Source organism: Nomascus leucogenys, chromosome 3, assembly GCF_006542625.1.
Source record: "Nomascus leucogenys isolate Asia chromosome 3, Asia_NLE_v1, whole genome shotgun sequence".
Taxonomy (NCBI): Eukaryota; Metazoa; Chordata; class Mammalia; order Primates; family Hylobatidae; genus Nomascus; species Nomascus leucogenys.
The window spans coordinates 143,043,103-143,062,043 of record NC_044383.1 but is presented as its reverse complement, the minus strand read 5'-3'; the positions used below and the strand labels follow the sequence as shown (position 1 = coordinate 143,062,043).

Below are 18,941 nucleotides of genomic sequence, written 5' to 3'. Positions count from 1 at the left end.
AAATCAAACTTATAGAAAGGCTTGATATTATACACGTAAGCAACAAAAAGCCACAGACATCATTCCTTTCCTAATCATATAAAACAAAGCAAATCCCACTCAAACTAAGGTCCTTAAAGAAGGAATCATTTCTACATTCAAGTGATAATAATTATAGCCAAGATTCAGGAACAAAGTTGCAGGATTGAATAATTGCCTAGTAGGAAGTTGAAATTATAAACTACTTGTATTAAAAAGATGTAGAAAAGTTAATAGTTTTATATACTGCTCTGTTTATACTATTGACAAGAGAAACCAGTCAAGACAGCACATCCCCCAGAGGGCTACTGCTATCTTCAGAATAGCTAGCTTAAATCCTGCATCATAGGCCAGGGGTGGTGGCTCACACCTGTAATCCCAGAACTTTGGGAGGCCGAGGTGGGCAGATTGCCTGAGCTCAGGAGTTCAAGACCACCCTAGCAACATGGTGAAACCACGTCTTTACTAAAAATACAAAAAATTAGCCAGGCATGGTGGTAGGTGCCTGTAATCCCAGCTACTCGGGAGGCTGAGGCACAAGAATTGCTGAAGCCCTGGAGGCGGAGGTTGCAGTGAGCCGAGATCATGCTACTGCACTCCAGCTTGGGCTACAGAGTGAGACTCCGTCTCTAAATCAATCAATCAATCAATCAATCAAATAATTCTTCATGATATTTTACACTGTTGCAAATCAGGCTGGTAAAAACTGCTCTTAGCGCCGGGTGTGGTGGCTCACGCTTGTAATCTCAGCACTTTGGGAGGCTGAGATGGGCAGATCACGAGGTCAGGAGATCGAGACAATACTGGCCAACATGGTGAAACCCCGTCTCTACTAAAAATACAAAAATTAGTTGGGCGTGGTGGCATGTGCCTGTAATCCCAGCTACTCGGGAGGCCAAGGCAGGAGAACCGCCTGAACCAGAGAGTCGGAGGTTGCAGTGAGCCGAGACTGCGCCACTGCACTCCAGCCTGGTAACACAGCAAGACTCCATCTCAAAAAACAAACAGACAAACGAAAACTGCTCTTAGGTGCTGTTGTTTGGTATAGGTTGTTATGTTTGTCCAATCTTTGTCCATTTCTTAAATTCTTTGAAGCAAAGCGCATCTTTTCCTTTGCAACTTCTGTTTTGCTTTACAAGATATTCTGTATAAGCAGCCTTTCAGATTATGCCTGTGTGAGTCACACAGCTACAAGAGTCCACTTTGGAATTCCAAAGACACTGATTAAAATATCCATAAGGAAACTTCACTTTGTTTCACAAGGAATGTGCAAATAAAGGTGCCAATTATACTGGGGGAAAGTAATCAGCCCCAACAAAACTGATTTGAGTAGCAGAGAGTGGCATCTGTCTACAGCTGACATCCAGTCCAACAGGCTGACTTGGTTCCACATAGATCTATTACCATTCAATACCCTAGTTGAAAGCTATTCCCTGATCAATTATTCTATATGAGATAAGTCACACAGGCTGAGAAGCTTGACTGTCTAGAGATAATTCAACAATATACGAGGATCAGTTTCTTCATTTTACTACATATATATATATACATATATATATATATATATATATATATATATAACCTCTGCTATCCAACCTTTATTTTCATTGCTTCACCTACAAGACAAAACAACACAATTGGAGACATTTTCCTACATCACTATTGGTAAAATACGATGTACCTGGAAGCCCACAATATGTAGACGGCCTCAGCCTTCAGTTTTTAACAGTCTTTATCTGCAAACTGCTGTTCTGGCTGCATTTTCAAAATAATTACCTATTAATTAACTGGACAAAACTAAAATAAAGCAAAACACATCTAATCATGTAAATAACCATACAGGTTACAAGATAATTTTAAATACTTTTATGAAATATGGATACAAAGTAATATATCGTGTGACAAAAGAAACAACATGAAAAGAAATATACCACTCTCCATAATTATTTTTGCATAAAAATATCAATACCTACGTGTATGGCGCATGAGGACTGCACTGACTGCCTCAGATCCTGTTACTCAAGATCATCTGTACACTCTCTAATTATATTTTTACATTCTCCTGGTATTATAAATATTCATTTTTTTTTTTTTTGCTTTCCTCTGCCTGCATTTATTGAAAGATACACAGGCACAAGAAGTCTAGCATTCAAACATTCAAAAGATACAAAGTATAAAATTCAGAATGGTTGCATATTACATTTCAGTACAACCTAAAGTACCGTGTGAATTTAAGAGGTTACAGATTACAAATAGTCATCTAAAATAAAAACGATGCCTTTAACATTTTTTTTGCTTAATACGAGAATCCATTGTAAATTCTTATTCCAATTATTATTTACTGAATTCTAAACTGCATTTTCCGTTAGCATTTAAATGGATAAAGGGAGCTGCCTGGAAGATCTAGTTTCGTTGTGCTCATTTCTATCTGCTGTTTTAGTTTAAGGCACATTTTCCTTTATTTCACTTTTCCACAAGCCATAAAAAAACTCATTTCTAATTCATCCATTCGTTCAGCTTAACCTCTCTTCTCAGCAATTAAAGCACTCTGCGCATCCCTCATCTATCACACAGCCAGCTAAATAATGCATTGCGTCCCCCGCTCATCTTTTATCATCCCAAATGACAGGTATTAGCATATCTCCCCAGTCAATTACAGTGCAGCAGAATAATCACAGCATAATTGGGCGAAAGCCACTCTAATCACCAGCCCTGCAAATGCGCAGAATAAAAACTGAGTGGCAGTTCAGACAGGCCTTGCTCTTGTCCATGACTCTAGCCAACAAGCCTGGCAGATCTCCATTTCCTGTCTTTTAGAACTTATCCTTTAGGGAGGTCAACTTCTCTATGCCTCCTATGTAAAAGGAAAGAATGCATAAATGTGTGAATGGCAAATATTTACTGTGTGACACACATATACGTGCATCTATTAATATTGTGCCTGCGATGTTTGCACATATTATTACATAGCACATCATGAATATTTCCACTGTTGATCAGGAAACAAAAAAGTCATTTTATGAGTATGATGTCATTAGAAGTACTATTACAGGGCTCATACCAAGGTAAAACAAAAAAATTAACTTTTTTAATGAAGGTTATTTACTACCAAAATTGAAACCCTGTGTCTACATGATAAAGAAATACCTTCTGCATCATAAAACTCAGGATTTCTTCTTCCCAAATTATTCATTTATCACAAGTAACTTTTTAATTTTTGAGATAAGAGTCTTGCTCTGTCGCCCAGGCTGGAGTGCAATGGCGTGATCTCTGCTCACTGCAACCTCCACCTCCCGGGTTCAAGCAATTCTCCTGCTTCAGCCTCCTGAGTAGCTGCGATTACAGGCGCGCACCACCACGCCCGGCTAATTTTTGTATTTTTAGTAGAGACGGGGTTTCACCATGTTGGTTAGGCTGGTCTCAAACTCCTGACCTCATGGCCCACCCGCCTCGGCCTCCCAAAGTGCTGGGATTATAGGAGTGAGCCACCGGGTCCGGCCGCAAGTAACATTTTTTAAATTGAGTTATCTGTTGTTCTTCCTTGTCGGGGGACTGGGTACAGGGGGCTTTATTGATGATATATACAAGGCGGAGCTCCTTGGCCCCTCCCATTCTTCTGGGCATCTGAGATGGAAACTGTGGGGATGGAAGATCCTCAGTGAGGTGGGGGCTGAGTCGGGCAGGGACGCCTCACAACTGAGAGTGTCTCTCTTCCTTTTCCTGGGGCTGACGGTCCAGGGGGCCCTTACTCCTTGGAGGCCATGGGCATTGTTCTTCTTGGACTGCAGCAGCCATTTAATACGTGTTTTAAAATCATCATGATATGAAGTGCACGTTAACACATTAAGATGACTGAAGAAAAGACACCCTTTTATAAGGAGATTAAAACTTAAATGAGACAAAAATAGGAATACAATGTGAGAAGCTTTAATATGTAATGTGAAGATTTAAAAAGAAATTCTAGAAATGTTTCGAAAATGTTTGAAATTAATTTTGGAATACTTCTTAAAATTTTATTGATTTTACCATGATATTTAATGGATAAGATAAGCCTATATCCAATTCTCATTATAAATAATATGTATTCATTTGCTGCTCTGTTCTTCGCCTCTCCTCTTCCTCAATGAGATACAAAAAAATTTATTCTGAAAGGAAAATTTAATTTGTGGAAGAGTGAAGGGAGGTTAAGAGACATTTCTTATAAAAATGTACATGGCTTCTTAAGAAACAGCCAATTAAATGCTTTAAACTGCCATGTGTAGCTAGGGGAAAAAAAAGAAATTTCCTGTAGGACTTAACTTCCTCTATGCCACTTTCAAGGGCCAGTCCTGCCCTTCCCCGTACTTCTCTCCAGTTCCTCGCACAGACCCCTCCTTTACACATGGTCATCTAAGGCCACACCTACTGCAAGCAGAAAACTGCCCAGCTACCAAAGGAAGGTCACACTTGAGGAGCACTCTGGCTAGAGAGAGAGAAGGCTTCATCCCACTTTGGCCACGGTCTAGAATCGGCCATGGCAGAGTGGCCTTGCTGGGCAAAGTGAGCAGCAAATCAAGGCAGCACGTCTTTTTTTTTTTTTTTCTCTCCAGACTGTCTTGCTCTGTCACCCAGGCTGAAGGGCAGTGGCATGATGTCAGCTCACTGCAACCTCCACCTCCTGGTTCAAGCGATTCTTGTGCCTCGGCCTCCTGAGTAGCTGGGATGACAGCCGCCCACCACCACGCCTGGCTGATTTTTATATTTTTAGTAGAGATTGGGCTTTACCATGTTGGCTAGGCTGGTCTTGAACTCCTGACCTCAAATGATCCACCCACCTCAGTCTCCCAAAGTGCTGGGATTACAGGCATGAGCCACTGTGCCTGGCCTCAAGGCAGCAAGTCTTGGTGACCTGGCACACTGGAACACAGAGCCACTGCGGGCTGCATGGATGCTCTGCTGTGGCCGTGAACAAACGAATAAATTACACATGGCAAAACTCTCTGCTTAGTGATTCCATCGTAATCAAGACACCAGCTGAATTCAGGAAAGCATGAGTACAGGCGACTACGACAACAAAGCAAACGAGATACGGTATTTATTACTCTTATTATTTAGAACTTGTAATATTTTCAACCACAATTCTGTCAGACAATGTATTCCTTCAATACACAGGAACACACTAAGGCAGTAATACATTATCAAAAGCCAACTGTTAAAAGACCAGAGTAAAAGCAGAATTTAGACAAAACAAATAGTCTCCCAGACTTTTTATTCCTTCCAAACTTGTTATTTTAAGTTATAATGTGAAATGTTTTATTTGCATTATCACTTCCAGAGCTCTGCATGTATTTCTGTTGGCATATCTTTGCAAATGGACCCACAGGATGCATTACTTCGGTTGTAAAATGGTACTTTTATTGCTTATTTGGGAGTATCTTTTACAAGTATTTATCAGTGATACATCTGTTATGCAAGTATTAATTCAACAGGTTTCTTAATCCAAATCTGATTTTTAAAAATCATCCCTGATATATTCTTTAATTCACATAAATGTTCTACTTGGCTTTAAGCGTATTCCAACATATTGGCTCTTTCAACACCAGCCACGTTGACATTCTCAACTGACTTGCAAAAATTGACATGGCTTGGGAAGAAGCCAAATTTAAGGCAGGAGGAGGGAAGAAGGAGGGCTTTCACCATCTGAAGAAACAGAATCTGCTTTAAAATTTGGCAGTGCAGAGAACCTAAAACACACGCAATCAAAATCTCCCCCATCTTCCCTAGGATATTTTCTTTGCTTCTTCCCAACAAAATCTCAAGTAGCTTGATGATTATTAATATGATCACAGTAACTGTATGCAAAGGAATTTTACAGGCAAGCCCTGAAACATGCCTCTAATTATATGTGCATGTCCCAAATGAACAGGTGTTTGAGGGTGGGGATAAGAGAATATATGCATTTTTATTATTACTAGAAAATTAAGTCCTCAAAAACTAGTGCCAAAATAATGTCCCCAGAGAAAAATGGAGTCAATCAAACTCTAAATTATACAAGTCAATAAGCTTGCTTCCAGCGTAACTCCTTGCTCTCTTAAACAGACCACTTTTCAGACACATAGCACGTGAGGCCACGTTTAATTCCTAACGTCTTTTTACAAAAATGAACAGAATCTGACAAAGGCAGGCATGAACTATACTAAATTATGGTCCCCTCCACTCACCTTATCTTCACCACCACTACAGCAGGGCAAACATTTCTGCACAGTGGACTTAGCAGATCTTGGGACAGCCGCCATGCTGTCAATGAATCTATCTAAACACTCTGCCATCTACCATCATCTGACAGAATACTTGGTCTAGAAGAAATGGAGTTCCTATTACACCAAGAACTCCCTTGATCATAATATACTACTTCTGATTTTGCATATAATGCCAAAACATATTCTGGAAACATCACACCTTCTTTGCTGGGCTTTCTGGCCTACTGGGTACTCTCATGTCAGTTATGCTCCACAAACATCTCGTGATCACCTAATACTTCACAGAGTGTGCTCATACCCATTCCAATTGGAATAAACTACTTTTAAAGAAAAATACTGTTTTCACTATTGAAAGCTGACCTAAAATGATATTAGAGTCCTAGTACATCGGGTTGAACCATATGAAATTGCCAACATTACACCATTTTTTGAGTTGTGAAATGCCAATTCTGTAAAATGTAACCCAATATAGAGTTCCCAAACTCGAGAGGACTGATTTAAAAAAACAACAACACAGGCATTGCTGGAATTTTTTCATAAAGTACACAGGCCTGGGAAGCAGCAACTTCTAGTTGAGCTTTGCCACTAGACAGTGCCTAAAATAAGTCACTTTCCCTCCCTCAGCCTTCTTCATTGTGAAAAAAAGAAATTGAAAAAATCTTAGGTTACATTTTCTCTTTGAGAAAATGCTGAAAAATAACTGGCCAAAGCAGCTCTAAAGGAAATTAGGAAAGAAGACTAAAGGTGGCAGAAAATACAATTTCTATATTTTATCTTTCTTTTAAAAATTTTTGCCTGGCTTCACTTAATGAAAGGATTTGTTTGTGGACAACAATACAACAACAAAATTCTATTTTTCCCAAAACAACGAGAATACCTTAGTCTAGGAAACATCAGCAGGAAGAAATGGAAGACTAATAAATGGTAAAACACTTGTACTTTCGATGAATACATGAGGCCTGTTAGCGTTAAGGACCTGCAGAATTTTAGGGCTGGAAAGAAATTCAATGATGTCTAGAAATCAATTCTCCAACCTTACAATGGGACTTACAGTAGAATATGGGTCTGTTCAACTCCCAGTCAAGTAGTCTTAATTATAAAATGGCAGGAAAAACTTCCTATTCCATATTTAATCCAAAGCCAGACATCAGGTGAGACCCCTAACAGCTCTCAAGTAACTCCTCACCGGCCACTCAAGGCCTTTCACTAACAGGGCTCTACCCTGCCTCTTCACTGCATATGTTTTGGCCTCAGTCTTCTGTCTTTTCTGAGTTTTAGACTTGTGTATTCCTCTAAAGACAGAATTGAAAAAAAAGCTAAAATATCCCTTCAAAAGATAATTAAACCTAACAGAGAAAACTGTATCAAAATATTACAGGTAAATATACATAAAGTATTTCCCCAAAACCATTTCTAAATAAAAATAAAGCAAATTTGTTTTAAACTCAAACATGTAACTATCTCAACTACCAGCAGATGGCAGAAGCAGAGGCTGGGAAATTTTCTAACAAAAGAAGAGAAGAGCTCAATATGGATTCCTGGATTCCCACATCCGGGAGAACTTGAGAAACCTTGAGGTCCTAGAGAAACACTGCAGATTCCTCTCCCCACACCCCCTTGAATCTTTCTTTTAGAGGAAATAGTAAATTTTTTGCTTTAACAATATATATTATATAATTTTATGTTTGAGTCAATATTGAAACAGTATGGAATAAACTTGGTCCTCTACTGCTCTAAAGGTTTTGAATAGATTTTAATTAAATAAAAAAGATTAAAATGTAAAAATAAATCTTTCATATTATGAAAAGTAATATGAGTTCATAAGATTATGAGTTCAAAAAAACTGTTTGCTAGTTTTGTTTCAATGACATTGGTTATCTTAAATATACTTCCACCTAACTTATAGTCACACTCACTCAGAGAGTTAGCCAAGTAAATTCACTAGAAAACACGTCCTGCTAAGGGTGGAGCCTGCAGTGAGCCAAGATCGCGCCACTGCACTCCAGCCTGGGCGACAGAGCGAGACTGTCTCACAAAAAAAAAAAAAAAAAAAAAGTCCTGCTAAGAAGACGCAAAGAGTAGAGAAGAACCAGAGTTAATGCAGCTTGACAAAAAATATATATGGTAAATGTTTTTAAACAGAAGATTAGTATATGTTTTCATGTGGTTACACTCATAAAAGAAATAACTATTTTACTGGGTAGAATCTTACAATGCAAAACTAAACATTCTAAATCCAAAATACTACATTGGTAGCCTGGGGGCATATCTTAGGCAAATCAACGAATTAATGACCCATTACAAATGTCACTCTAGAAGGATGCCAAATTTCATGACCCTGTTTAAAACTTTTCTATTCTCAAAATCTAATGAAACTTATCAACTTTATAATAGTTTCTCTTTCTTTCCTATGCAGAACATCCCCTCTGCTTTATTGTACTTTACCCGAAAAGCAAATTCCTTCTGTTTTCTACTATCTTTTCAAATCCCTAGTTTTTAAATCAATTTTTAAAATGCCTGTTCTAATTGTGAAATGTGTTATGCTACAAACTGTCTGTGTCATCTACATACTTGGAACCTGTATTTTCTAGACCAGCTCAGGCAACAGAACTCATTGTTAAGACGGACGGCTCTCTCTATGCCCTGTGACAGTGTGGCAGCCACCAGCAACATGTAATTGTTGAGATGCGGCCAGTGCAACTGAAGAAATGATATCTGAATTTGATTTAGCTTTAAATACTTTAAATAGCCCCACACTAGACAGCATAGCTCTACAGAACCAAAATGAGCAATGAGAAATGATTAAAACTAGAAAAATGCAACAAAAGATACAGAGTCAGAAATGACTAAAAACAAATGGACTTTAAACACAATTCAAACTGGAGCCCTCTAAGTTAGACGGATCAGAAAAGAAAGCTACAAGTGAACCTCCTGCTTTTTCCCAAGGGTCATTATTTGGTTATTGAGCCAGGAGGCCCATTCAGACATGGGTTGCCATTGTATTTTTTTCTGTTTCCTCCTTAGTCAGTATGATAAATCCTATAGTTATAGACTGCATCATTTTGTTTTTGTATGAGGGAAGTGAAATAGATATTTTCATAATGATCAGATGTCAAAAGACAGAAAGCAGCTCAAATTTAAGTCACTGCCAAATATGATCCCCACGCTATACATTTTCCACAATTGAAAATACCTTATTTTAAAAAGACAAAATAAAATTTTCCACTTTTATTCTATTTGAAATTATATTTATGGGTGACTAATCCTTTTGTTATTTATAATTTCCTTAAGTCAAACTGGAATCCCATTCCAGTTTGTAAAATACAATAAATAATTCAATTAAGCCAATTAAACAACAGAAAAGCATACAATTATATCCAAACTTTGCATCTCTTCTTGGATTTTTCTCTGACATAAGATCATTCCAAAAGTTGTGTCTAGAATGTAAGATCTGTGGAAGCAAGGACTTATTATTCTTACCACTGCATCCCTAGTACTTGACAAATAACATGTATACCCCATAGATATGTTTGAATGGAAAGCAGTGGAAAGAAGTAGAGTGATATGAATGAATATAACTGCAGAACCTGATTAATGAACACATTTAAGATAAGCCAGGTTAAAAGGAACCAACTAGTTTTTGATGCCAGCCATACCCACTCAATAGCTTCAACAAACATTAATAATGAATATGTCTTCCTTCAGGTGGGCATTACAGAGCTTAAATAGGAAATGCCAAGTTCACACATTAGCCCAGATAACGGGAGAATCGGCAAGGAAATCCCAGAATAGAGAAGAACACAACAGTGATATGTTAATATCACACATTTTATGCTCTTAGCAATAATTGTTAACACTATCAGTAAAACTCTTAATCATCAGTACTTATTCACTGTTTACCATGTGAAAGTCAATATGGATATAAAAAGATGAAAAAAATGGATTCTCTAAGCTTACCATATTATGGGGGAAAATGCCACATAATAGAATTGGGCTAGGCCATATCACGCTGTCTCCCAAATACAAAAGAACACAAAAACAAGTTGGCAGATGAGAAATTCCAAATGAGTCCTAAAGGCAGTGAGAACTGTTGAGCTCTGAGGATGGCGCTCAGAAGGCTCCAATGCTGAGACAAATCATAGAAGAGAGAGGTTAGAACCGAGCCTGGAGGGAAAGCAGGATTTTGAAATGCAGCAAGAGGAAGGGTAAGCATTTTAGGGGAAAGGCAGTGGAGATTAGGCTGGAGGGAAGCTAAGGGCAGCAAAGGGCATGGGATATTTAAGGGACTCTGTTAGTTGGGGGTTGGAAGACCAGTTTGAATGCTGATGTTATTTTTCTCTAATCAACCAAAATACAGGTAAAAAGTAATACAAGTCTAGGATTTACTTTAACATCTTATGTTCAGATACTTTAGCTTAGACCTTTCTCTTTTACAGTAATAAATTTTAGGTGCCTAATACAAATATTAAAAGTTATCACCAAAGAGGATTAAAGTTAAGTGTAGCCTTCGTGCGGTGGCTCATGCCTGTAATCCCAGCACTTTGGGAGGCGGCTGGCAGATCACCTGAGGTCAGGAGTTTGAGACCAGCCTGGCCAACATGGTAAAAACCCATCTCTACTAAAAATACAAAAAACTTAGCTAGGCGTCGTGGCACAGGCCTGTAATCCCAGCTACTCGGGAGGCTGAGGCAGGAGAATCACTTGAATCTGGGAGGTGGAGACTGCAGTGAGTGGAGATCGTGCCACTGTACTCCAGCCTGGGTGACACAGTGAGACTCTGTCTCAAAAAAAAAAAAAAAGGAGTCGAGGGCTCCTGTGATCTTGTGGGACCCAATGCTAGCGTAAATTGCATCATTTTTCTTTTTCTCATTCTTTTTTAGAGTAATACAATATGCTTCCCCTTGATTATCCTTGTAATTCGTTTTAAACTGACCTCTCCACATGTATTTTTAATGGTTTATATCAAATATTATAAAAAGAGTCATAAAATTCAGAGTTTTCTTCTCCCAAAGAACATGTCAGCCAAAACACCCAATCAAAATATTTTTGATTTTGTGGAATTCTGATGTCCATTTAGAACCGGAAGACAGGTATAGCAAATGAATAGACTGGTAATACATATTTCTGTCCCTCCATCATTCAAAGGGAAAAGTCTTTAAAAATTATTTTGATAACCAAATTAAGTTATTGTCAAATAGGCAAGCCCTAAGAATCTACCCCAGGAAATACACTGTATTGAACAAGAGATACATGTTTTCGTCTTTGTCATGGCTTTATGCATATTCATTCATTCAGCAGGATATTTAAGAATACACACTGGAGGAGGAGGGGAAGGTGTAACGTGGGGTGTTAGCGGCTTATGTAGCAGAGAGGAGAATCGAACACATTATTGGCTGTCTGTGAAGAGGAAGACGAGTCTGAGAAATCGAGGCCAGACCTGTAGGAGGCGAATCAACCAAACGCTGCTGAGGAAGCCACAGGAAGAGAATGTGCCAAGGAAGAAGTCCATTAGGTCAAATGCACAAGGAGGCAGGCACAGGGCAAGTAGTGAACTGCTCTGCTAGATTTGGGTGTGTCGTTAGGGACCTTAGTAAGAGGAGGTGAGTGGGGCAGAGGTGAGCGTGGCCAAGAAGATGGGGAGTAAAGAGTGCGAGGTGGATACAGGGTACACCCTATCAGTTCCATCAGTTCTCAGGACATTCAGAAAACAGACAAGGTGCTGGGGCTGACACTGCTGGTGCAAATCCGAGTTGTGTTACTGATTGGTTGGGTGAACTTGAGCAAGTTCTAAACTCTGAGTTCTTGTTTCCTCACCTAATACTGGGGATAACAACAGTGTCCACATCTCATGAGAGTGGATTAAATAAAAAATGTGCTTTGTTCTAATTCTGGACTTATCCACCTAATCAGAAGATGAAGAACATTCACAGTCATGAAATTTTGAAGTAACTTATTAGATTAATAAGATTTCTTAAGAAATGTATTAAGAAGTTTATTAATAAGTTATGTTTACATGTTTTTTAATGACCCAGGGCTAATTACATACTCCTTTCTTGTTTACACCCCTTACTATAATTTTCTATATTACTATATGTAGAATCCATAAGCAACAAGTCAATGTTTTAGTCTTTTTCCTATGTTTAGTAATGTAATCACATATGTACACATATAAATGCTTAGCTGATTTATCATCCCATTATCACCAGCAGCTTTAGTTAGTTCATTAATGATATACAAGGCACAGTTATCCTATAAAAAGAACCAACCCATGTTGGTGGCTGCTGGGACTTCTGATTTATTTTTCTATAGAATTATAAACTTTATAATATATTCAAATCATAATCAAAGCTGAAAATAAGAATAGTGGTCTACAGTTTGCAGAACTTTACTAATAAAGGCATATATTCACCCATTTTTTTATTTTGAAGCACCTCTTCTATTCACCTCAAATTCTTGTTTATAAGTAGATATAATTTAAAAATAATTATCTTAATTAGACCTGTATCGAAACAAACTCAAGAAAATAAAAGTCACTTAAATTCAGAGGAAAAAACTAAAACCACTGGAAAACAGCAGAAGTGCTTATTGTTTACTATACTGTGAATCAGTTTCAGCATTTCAAATTCTAAGTTATCTTTAAATGAGATAAGCCTAACAAAACAATGAATCTCTATTTGTGCAAAATTAAGATGTAAGAAGTAGAACATAGATATTTGCCATTTGACTAGAGTAAAAAGTTACTCTCAGATCAACCCTGCTAGTCATGATAGTTTTGCGAGACTGCACGCTTGTTTCCCTGGGTTGTGGTTTCTCCACATGCACATACAAAAACAAGTTATTTTCATTTCTGGGTCCCAATGTGTTTAACTCATTTTCCAGTAATACTGACAAATTCATGCTAAGTCAATATTAAGCTTGTAAATTTAATTTCGCTTAAGAGAAGGCAAAGCATACAAGTATAAAGAATTAGTAGGAAAAAAAGTACAGAAAGATAAAGGCTCATTAAAGATCATCACTAAAAGGAGCGGCGACATACACGGGACACACACTGCAGCAGGCTCAGAAGTGTTCTGTGCATTTGCCAAGAGGGTGCCATGTGTCACCACAGTCACTCAGACACTTGAGTTACCTTTCCCAGTGCTTATAAAAACAGGAAGAAACACCAATTGTGAATGCGTTTAAAAACCTGACCAGTGCTGAATACCCAGACCTTTACGAAATAAGGTAATTTTGGCCGGGCACAGTGGCTCGCGCCTGTGATCCCAGCACTTTGGGAGGCCGAGGCAGGCAGATCACGAGGTCTCTTGCCCTCGATGGACCTCGAGACCATCCTGGCCAACATGGTGAAACCCCGTCTCTACTAAGAATTCAGAAATTAGCTGAGTGTAGTGGCACGCGCCTGTAGTCCCAGCTACTCAGGAGGCTGAGGCAGGAGAATTGCTTGAACCTGGAAGGCAGAGGTTGCAGTGAGCTGAGATCGCGCCACTGCACTCCAGCCTGGCGACAAAGTGAGACTGTCTCGGGAAGAAAAAAAAGAAGAAAGAAAGAAAGAAAGAAGGTAATTTTTGGAATTCAAAAATATACTTGCCGACTTCCAGATAATGAAGCAGTAAAAAGAAATGTCAAATTTCCCATTTTTAATTATATGTATAAACACTTTAGTATAGATCAGCAAAAGCTAAAAGCATCTATTACTGTGAAAGTCACTGGATTGTTGAAAAAAATTTTCACTGTTGTTTCAACTTATTAAATTTAAGGCTATGAGGTCAGGAGCAGTGGCTAACGCCTGTAATCCCAACACTACCCTTTGGGAGGCCAAGACCAGGGATCACTTGAGGCGAGGAGTTCAAGACCAGCCTGGGCAACATAGTTAGACCTGCATTTTTATAAAAAATTAGCCAGGCATGGTGGCACATGGCTGGCGGGAGCATCGCTTGAGCCTGGGAGGTTGAGGCTGCAACGAGCCATGATCGTGCCGCTGCACTCCAGCCTGGGCAAAAGAGTGAGACCCAGTCTCAAAAAAAAAAAATTAAGGCTACAAAAGGAACCTGTTAGGTTGGCCATAGAACAAACGCGGAGGCTTCACACGGCAGGGCAGACTATGAGAGCTGCTGGCTACACTAATCTTCTATAACGTTGCTGCATACTCAGTAAGTATGAAGGATTATGAAAATGAGCTCATAAGAACTGACCCTATAGGTTTATTAAAAATGCAGTGAATATTCCACATGTATGCTGGGCATTAAATAAAAAATGAAAAATTCACAAAACAACCATATGTTAAATGCTGTAAATAATACTGAATTAGGTTCTATTTAGAATAATTTGGTAATTTTTGGCAGATACAGAAACATAAAAAATTTATTAGGGTTATAAACTTGAGTTGTATCAAGTATTTATAAAGTATTAATTTAATTTTCTTTATATATATTTATTAATGTAAAATCTTGCTACATTTGTAACCTCAGAAACTTTGCTTTTGGTAGCATTACAGTGTCATCTTACCTGTCATTACTACACAACTGGTAGACTGTGCTTTTGAAATGTCAAGCATATAGATAAAAAATGGTAAAAAATATATATAAATAATCCAATTTGGTTTCAAGCAAAGATGTGACACATGGAGGAGTCACGTGAGGGTCATCACCAATACCTGGTGTTCTGTAATAGTCTCTACCAACCTTCCTATTCTCCTAAACTGACTTCCGAAGTAACTGATGGCACCTACCCTATACTTCTACACCTCTATATGAAAATGAAATCAAGAGTTCTCTAATAAGTGTCTCCTAATTTACTCAAAATTTAGCAAATTTAAAAATTATCAGCAAATATGTACAAAAGGCAAATATCTCCCAATTTACTCAAAATTTAACAAATTTAAAAATTATCAGCAAATATGTACAAAAGGCAAGTAATCTGATCGACAATTCAGGTCTGGAAGATTATAATTTTTAAAAATCTGTAATCTTCCTCTTGTGTTCTCTACTTCAGGGTGACACCATATAGTCCCTGGACTCATCTTGAGCTCCTGTCTTTTCCTACTCTGCACACCCCAGCAGGCACCAGACCCTGCACACTGAGGTTGCCAGTCCTCTTCCCTCAGACACTGCTTCTACTATGCCAGCTCAGGCCTCTGTTCACTTCTACTGCGTCTATTCAATTGCTTTTGACTGGTCTCTGGTTAATCCATCCTCCAAAAAGTGGCCAAAGTCATCTGTCTAACTTGCAAATCGGACCACTACCTGGCTTAAAATCTTTTAACAGCTTACCATTTTTTATAGGAGAAAGTTATCTTTAACCTCTCCAGTCTCAGATCTTGCCACACAGGCAGAAACTTAACTACTTTTAGCTTCCTCTGATATTTTTCAGGGTAGCTGCTCTACCTGAAAATAGCTCTCATTTCTCCTGCCCTCCTTTCTTGCCTCAATATAACCTAAGCCCTCAAAACTCAGCCCAGAGATCCACCTCCTAGAAAGCCTTCCCACTCTGCACTCCACCCAACTCACAACCTCTGGCATGTTTCTTGCATGGATACGGTCACCCTGTGGGATGATTTATCTGCTTATAGGCTTAGATCTGTCAACTGGTCATGAGGTCTTCACGGGAAGCAGCTGGGTTTTCAATCTGGTTGTAACTGGATGGTAGGGGTTCTGTCTGAAGCAGGGAAGTTTAATAAATCAATGAATAACACTGGAGCTATGAACTAAATACAGCACTTGATAACATCTTACATTTCAGTACTCCCAAACTGGGGCAAAATTTAAGTAAATCTTGTGCTATGACGAATTGAAATTTAAAAGTCAATTACTACTAAACGAAACTCTTACTTTCCTGTACTGTTTCTCATATTCTACACAACAAAGAAGGTAATGAAAATACTACCACAGTCTAATCTTAATCACAATAAGAGAAATCTTAAACTTGTGAAGCTTTTTAAACCTCAGTGTTTTGATTAAAAAAAAATAAGTCCCCTCTGTTGAGCCTTCAAATCCACCTAGGAGGAACTGACAAAAACCTCCACAATGAACTACATCAGACTACACACCTTGAGTCCAAAGGCTGCATCCTCCGAGGCCAAGACTTCAACCTGAAATCATAAGGAAAAACATAATTTAGGCACTATCAAAAACCTCTTTGAGTCTAGCCACAGAAACCAGACACAGGCATGGCCTAGAATTGAGAGTTCTGAGAAAACTGGCATTCCATTTATGTCAGTTGTCAAGAAAGAGAGATCTGTGAGTATCTTCAAGAGCTGGGTTGAAATCTCAGTCACCGTCTGGGTTTCAGTTTTATAAGACGGCGGGAGCTCCTATCAAATGAATCCATCTGCCATCATGTGGACGTAGTGGTTGAAGTTCCTCAAAAACAATCCAGGAAGTGAGTAGAATCATCCTTCTCACCTAAATCACAACATGTTGCATATGCCTTTTGATCTTTTACTGACAGATAGTGAGGGGAAACTGCCCTTTGTAGAGCAATCACTATGCAAGTGTGCTACCAGTAGATTCTTGTCCTGCTCAGATCAGAGTGGGCAGTGCTGGATCTCTGGAATGTTGCAGGGCAAGAGTTCCTGAAAGCAATACTCTGGAAAAGGCAGGCAGTGTCTAAGCAACAAGTTGTGAAATGATGGCAAAACTTCAAGACTGCCTGTCAGTCTCATGCATTAGAAGACAGAGCTCATTAACATGAATTTTAAAAAGCTGCGAGGAACAAGACGTGTATTGATAATTACTGTTTTTTAAACATAATTATTCAGTGTCGTGTGTAAAGCTTTTAACTTTGACTATTGCAAAGTACCAATACACGATGGAAAGGAACAAGGAAAGAAGGCAACAGAACACATCTGAGTATTTTTAAAGAGGAAGACGGGGTGGGTGGGCAATATCAGACTGTAACAGGCTTCACTGTCAGTTTTAAACCTTTTAAAACTAGGCATGTGTGGCAGGTGTTTAAGTAGAAGGCATACAGGCCTATCTAATGTATCCTGCTATAAAACAAAATTGGATTCTTCCCTTGTGGACAGAAAATATAGAAAGGAAGACCATGACAATAAGACTTTCATCCAGTATGAAAGTAAAAGGGTCAAAAGAAGAAACAAGGAAGCAAATTGTCTTCTCCAACTGCTTCACTGAAAGCCAGGCTCACTGACCACCCCCTGGCACTGACAGAGGCTGGTGCGGAAAGCAAAAGAAAGATAGTACCATTAGGGATGGAGACGAGCAGCCTCGTTTTCATAGAAAACCATATGTTGCTGATACCAAATATGATTTTAGGCTAAAGACTGAAATGTTGGATCAATTATAGTAGAAAAAATCATTGTAAGTTTCACTGACAGCATTTCTGTTTACATTTTAATTTCCAAGGCTGTTAGATTTAGAAACAAGGCCTTATTATAGACTTTTCATTTAAGAAAAGGAAAAAAGATTACATGTTTGAATTTCCCAAGCCCTGACTTTCACAATGCTAGGTTACTAACCTCAACTATTTTTTAAATTAAAACCTCTAATCAACATTGGAGACTTTGAAGGAAAAACGTGAACAGGAAATATGCTGAATCTTAAATACTGTGAACATCGTATGACACTTGCTTGTGAATTACACATATAGATCATATCTGCATACCTCACCCTTGATGTGCTATTTTTAACACACATAGAATTATTTTAAAAATATATTACAGTTTAACTTTGCAAAAAAAAAACTTCAGAGTGTGAGTTCTGCATATTTTATCATATTATAAAAAGTCAATGTAACAAGAAAATTCAATAGCAAATAGAGCTCTATTTAAAGATAAGGCTTTAATATATTTGACAACTTGAGGTAAGAGCAAATCAAAGCTTTTCGTGTGAAATTTAGAACTCTCCCTGTGGCTATTTCAGCCGACAGAGACAGTGACACACCTTGGGGGTGGGAGGAGGGAGCCAGATCTCACCAGGGCACCCACATTCTATCTCCAGCAGGGCTGGGGGAGTTGTTTTGAAACTCTTAATATACCTTTAAACGAATTTAATTACAGCAAACTCTACAAAAGTATTTATGTTTTGTTCAAAGCACTATTGTTTAAATACATATGTACCCTAGTTCAAGTATCCTTTATATCCTCTATTTCTGTAAGATTTTAATATCAGCAACTACAGAAAATCAGCTGATTTTAAAAACATGAGATTATCCTCAATTTAATACAAAGGGAATATCAATGTTATACAAGGTTTTCATGTTGAGTCTAAGAGCATTTTTACCTAAGTTGGAAGGAATCCCCCTCTAGTGGGAGCAAAGGAGTATTTCAACTTTCACACTTAATTTCCAGGTGGTAGTCATTAAACTTACCGGCCAAAATCAGCTAAGCTTTTTTGTTCCTTTTGTCATAAATTTGAAAAAGAACAAAAAAGTCAATAACTATATTTCATAAGACAAAACCACCCATCATTCTTATACATAAACTAGAAGTAGATCTGTGTTAATCTGATTAAAACAAGAATATACAACTGAAAAATTTGGTAAATTCTCAATGGAAAGACTGGATACTGTACTGGGAAGACACAGCATTGATGTTAAAATATTAATTCTTTGCTTATAATCTGCATTTATCTGCTCTAATCTCAAAAAAACCATCACTCATTCATAATAAATACTGTCCAGATATTTATTAAATGCAATGTTTTGTGCTTAATGTTGTACGAAAAT

The 18,941-nt window shown here is 38.2% G+C and overlaps 1 protein-coding gene across 8 annotated transcripts in view; it reads right to left on the bottom strand.

Moving 5' to 3' along the window:
- Nucleotides 1-18,941, bottom strand: part of ARID1B (AT-rich interaction domain 1B) — a 430,820-nt gene that overhangs the window by 159,339 nt on the left and 252,540 nt on the right. For 5 of the 8 annotated variants that reach the window (XM_030809883.1, XM_030809886.1, XM_030809885.1 and 2 more), the window contains exon 5: nucleotides 16,303-16,344. The exons of the other annotated variants lie outside the window; for them this stretch is intronic. In XM_030809883.1, the coding sequence (XP_030665743.1) occupies nucleotides 16,303-16,344 (42 nt within the window). The remainder of the gene's footprint in view (nucleotides 1-16,302; nucleotides 16,345-18,941) is intronic. 8 annotated transcript variants of the gene reach the window in all.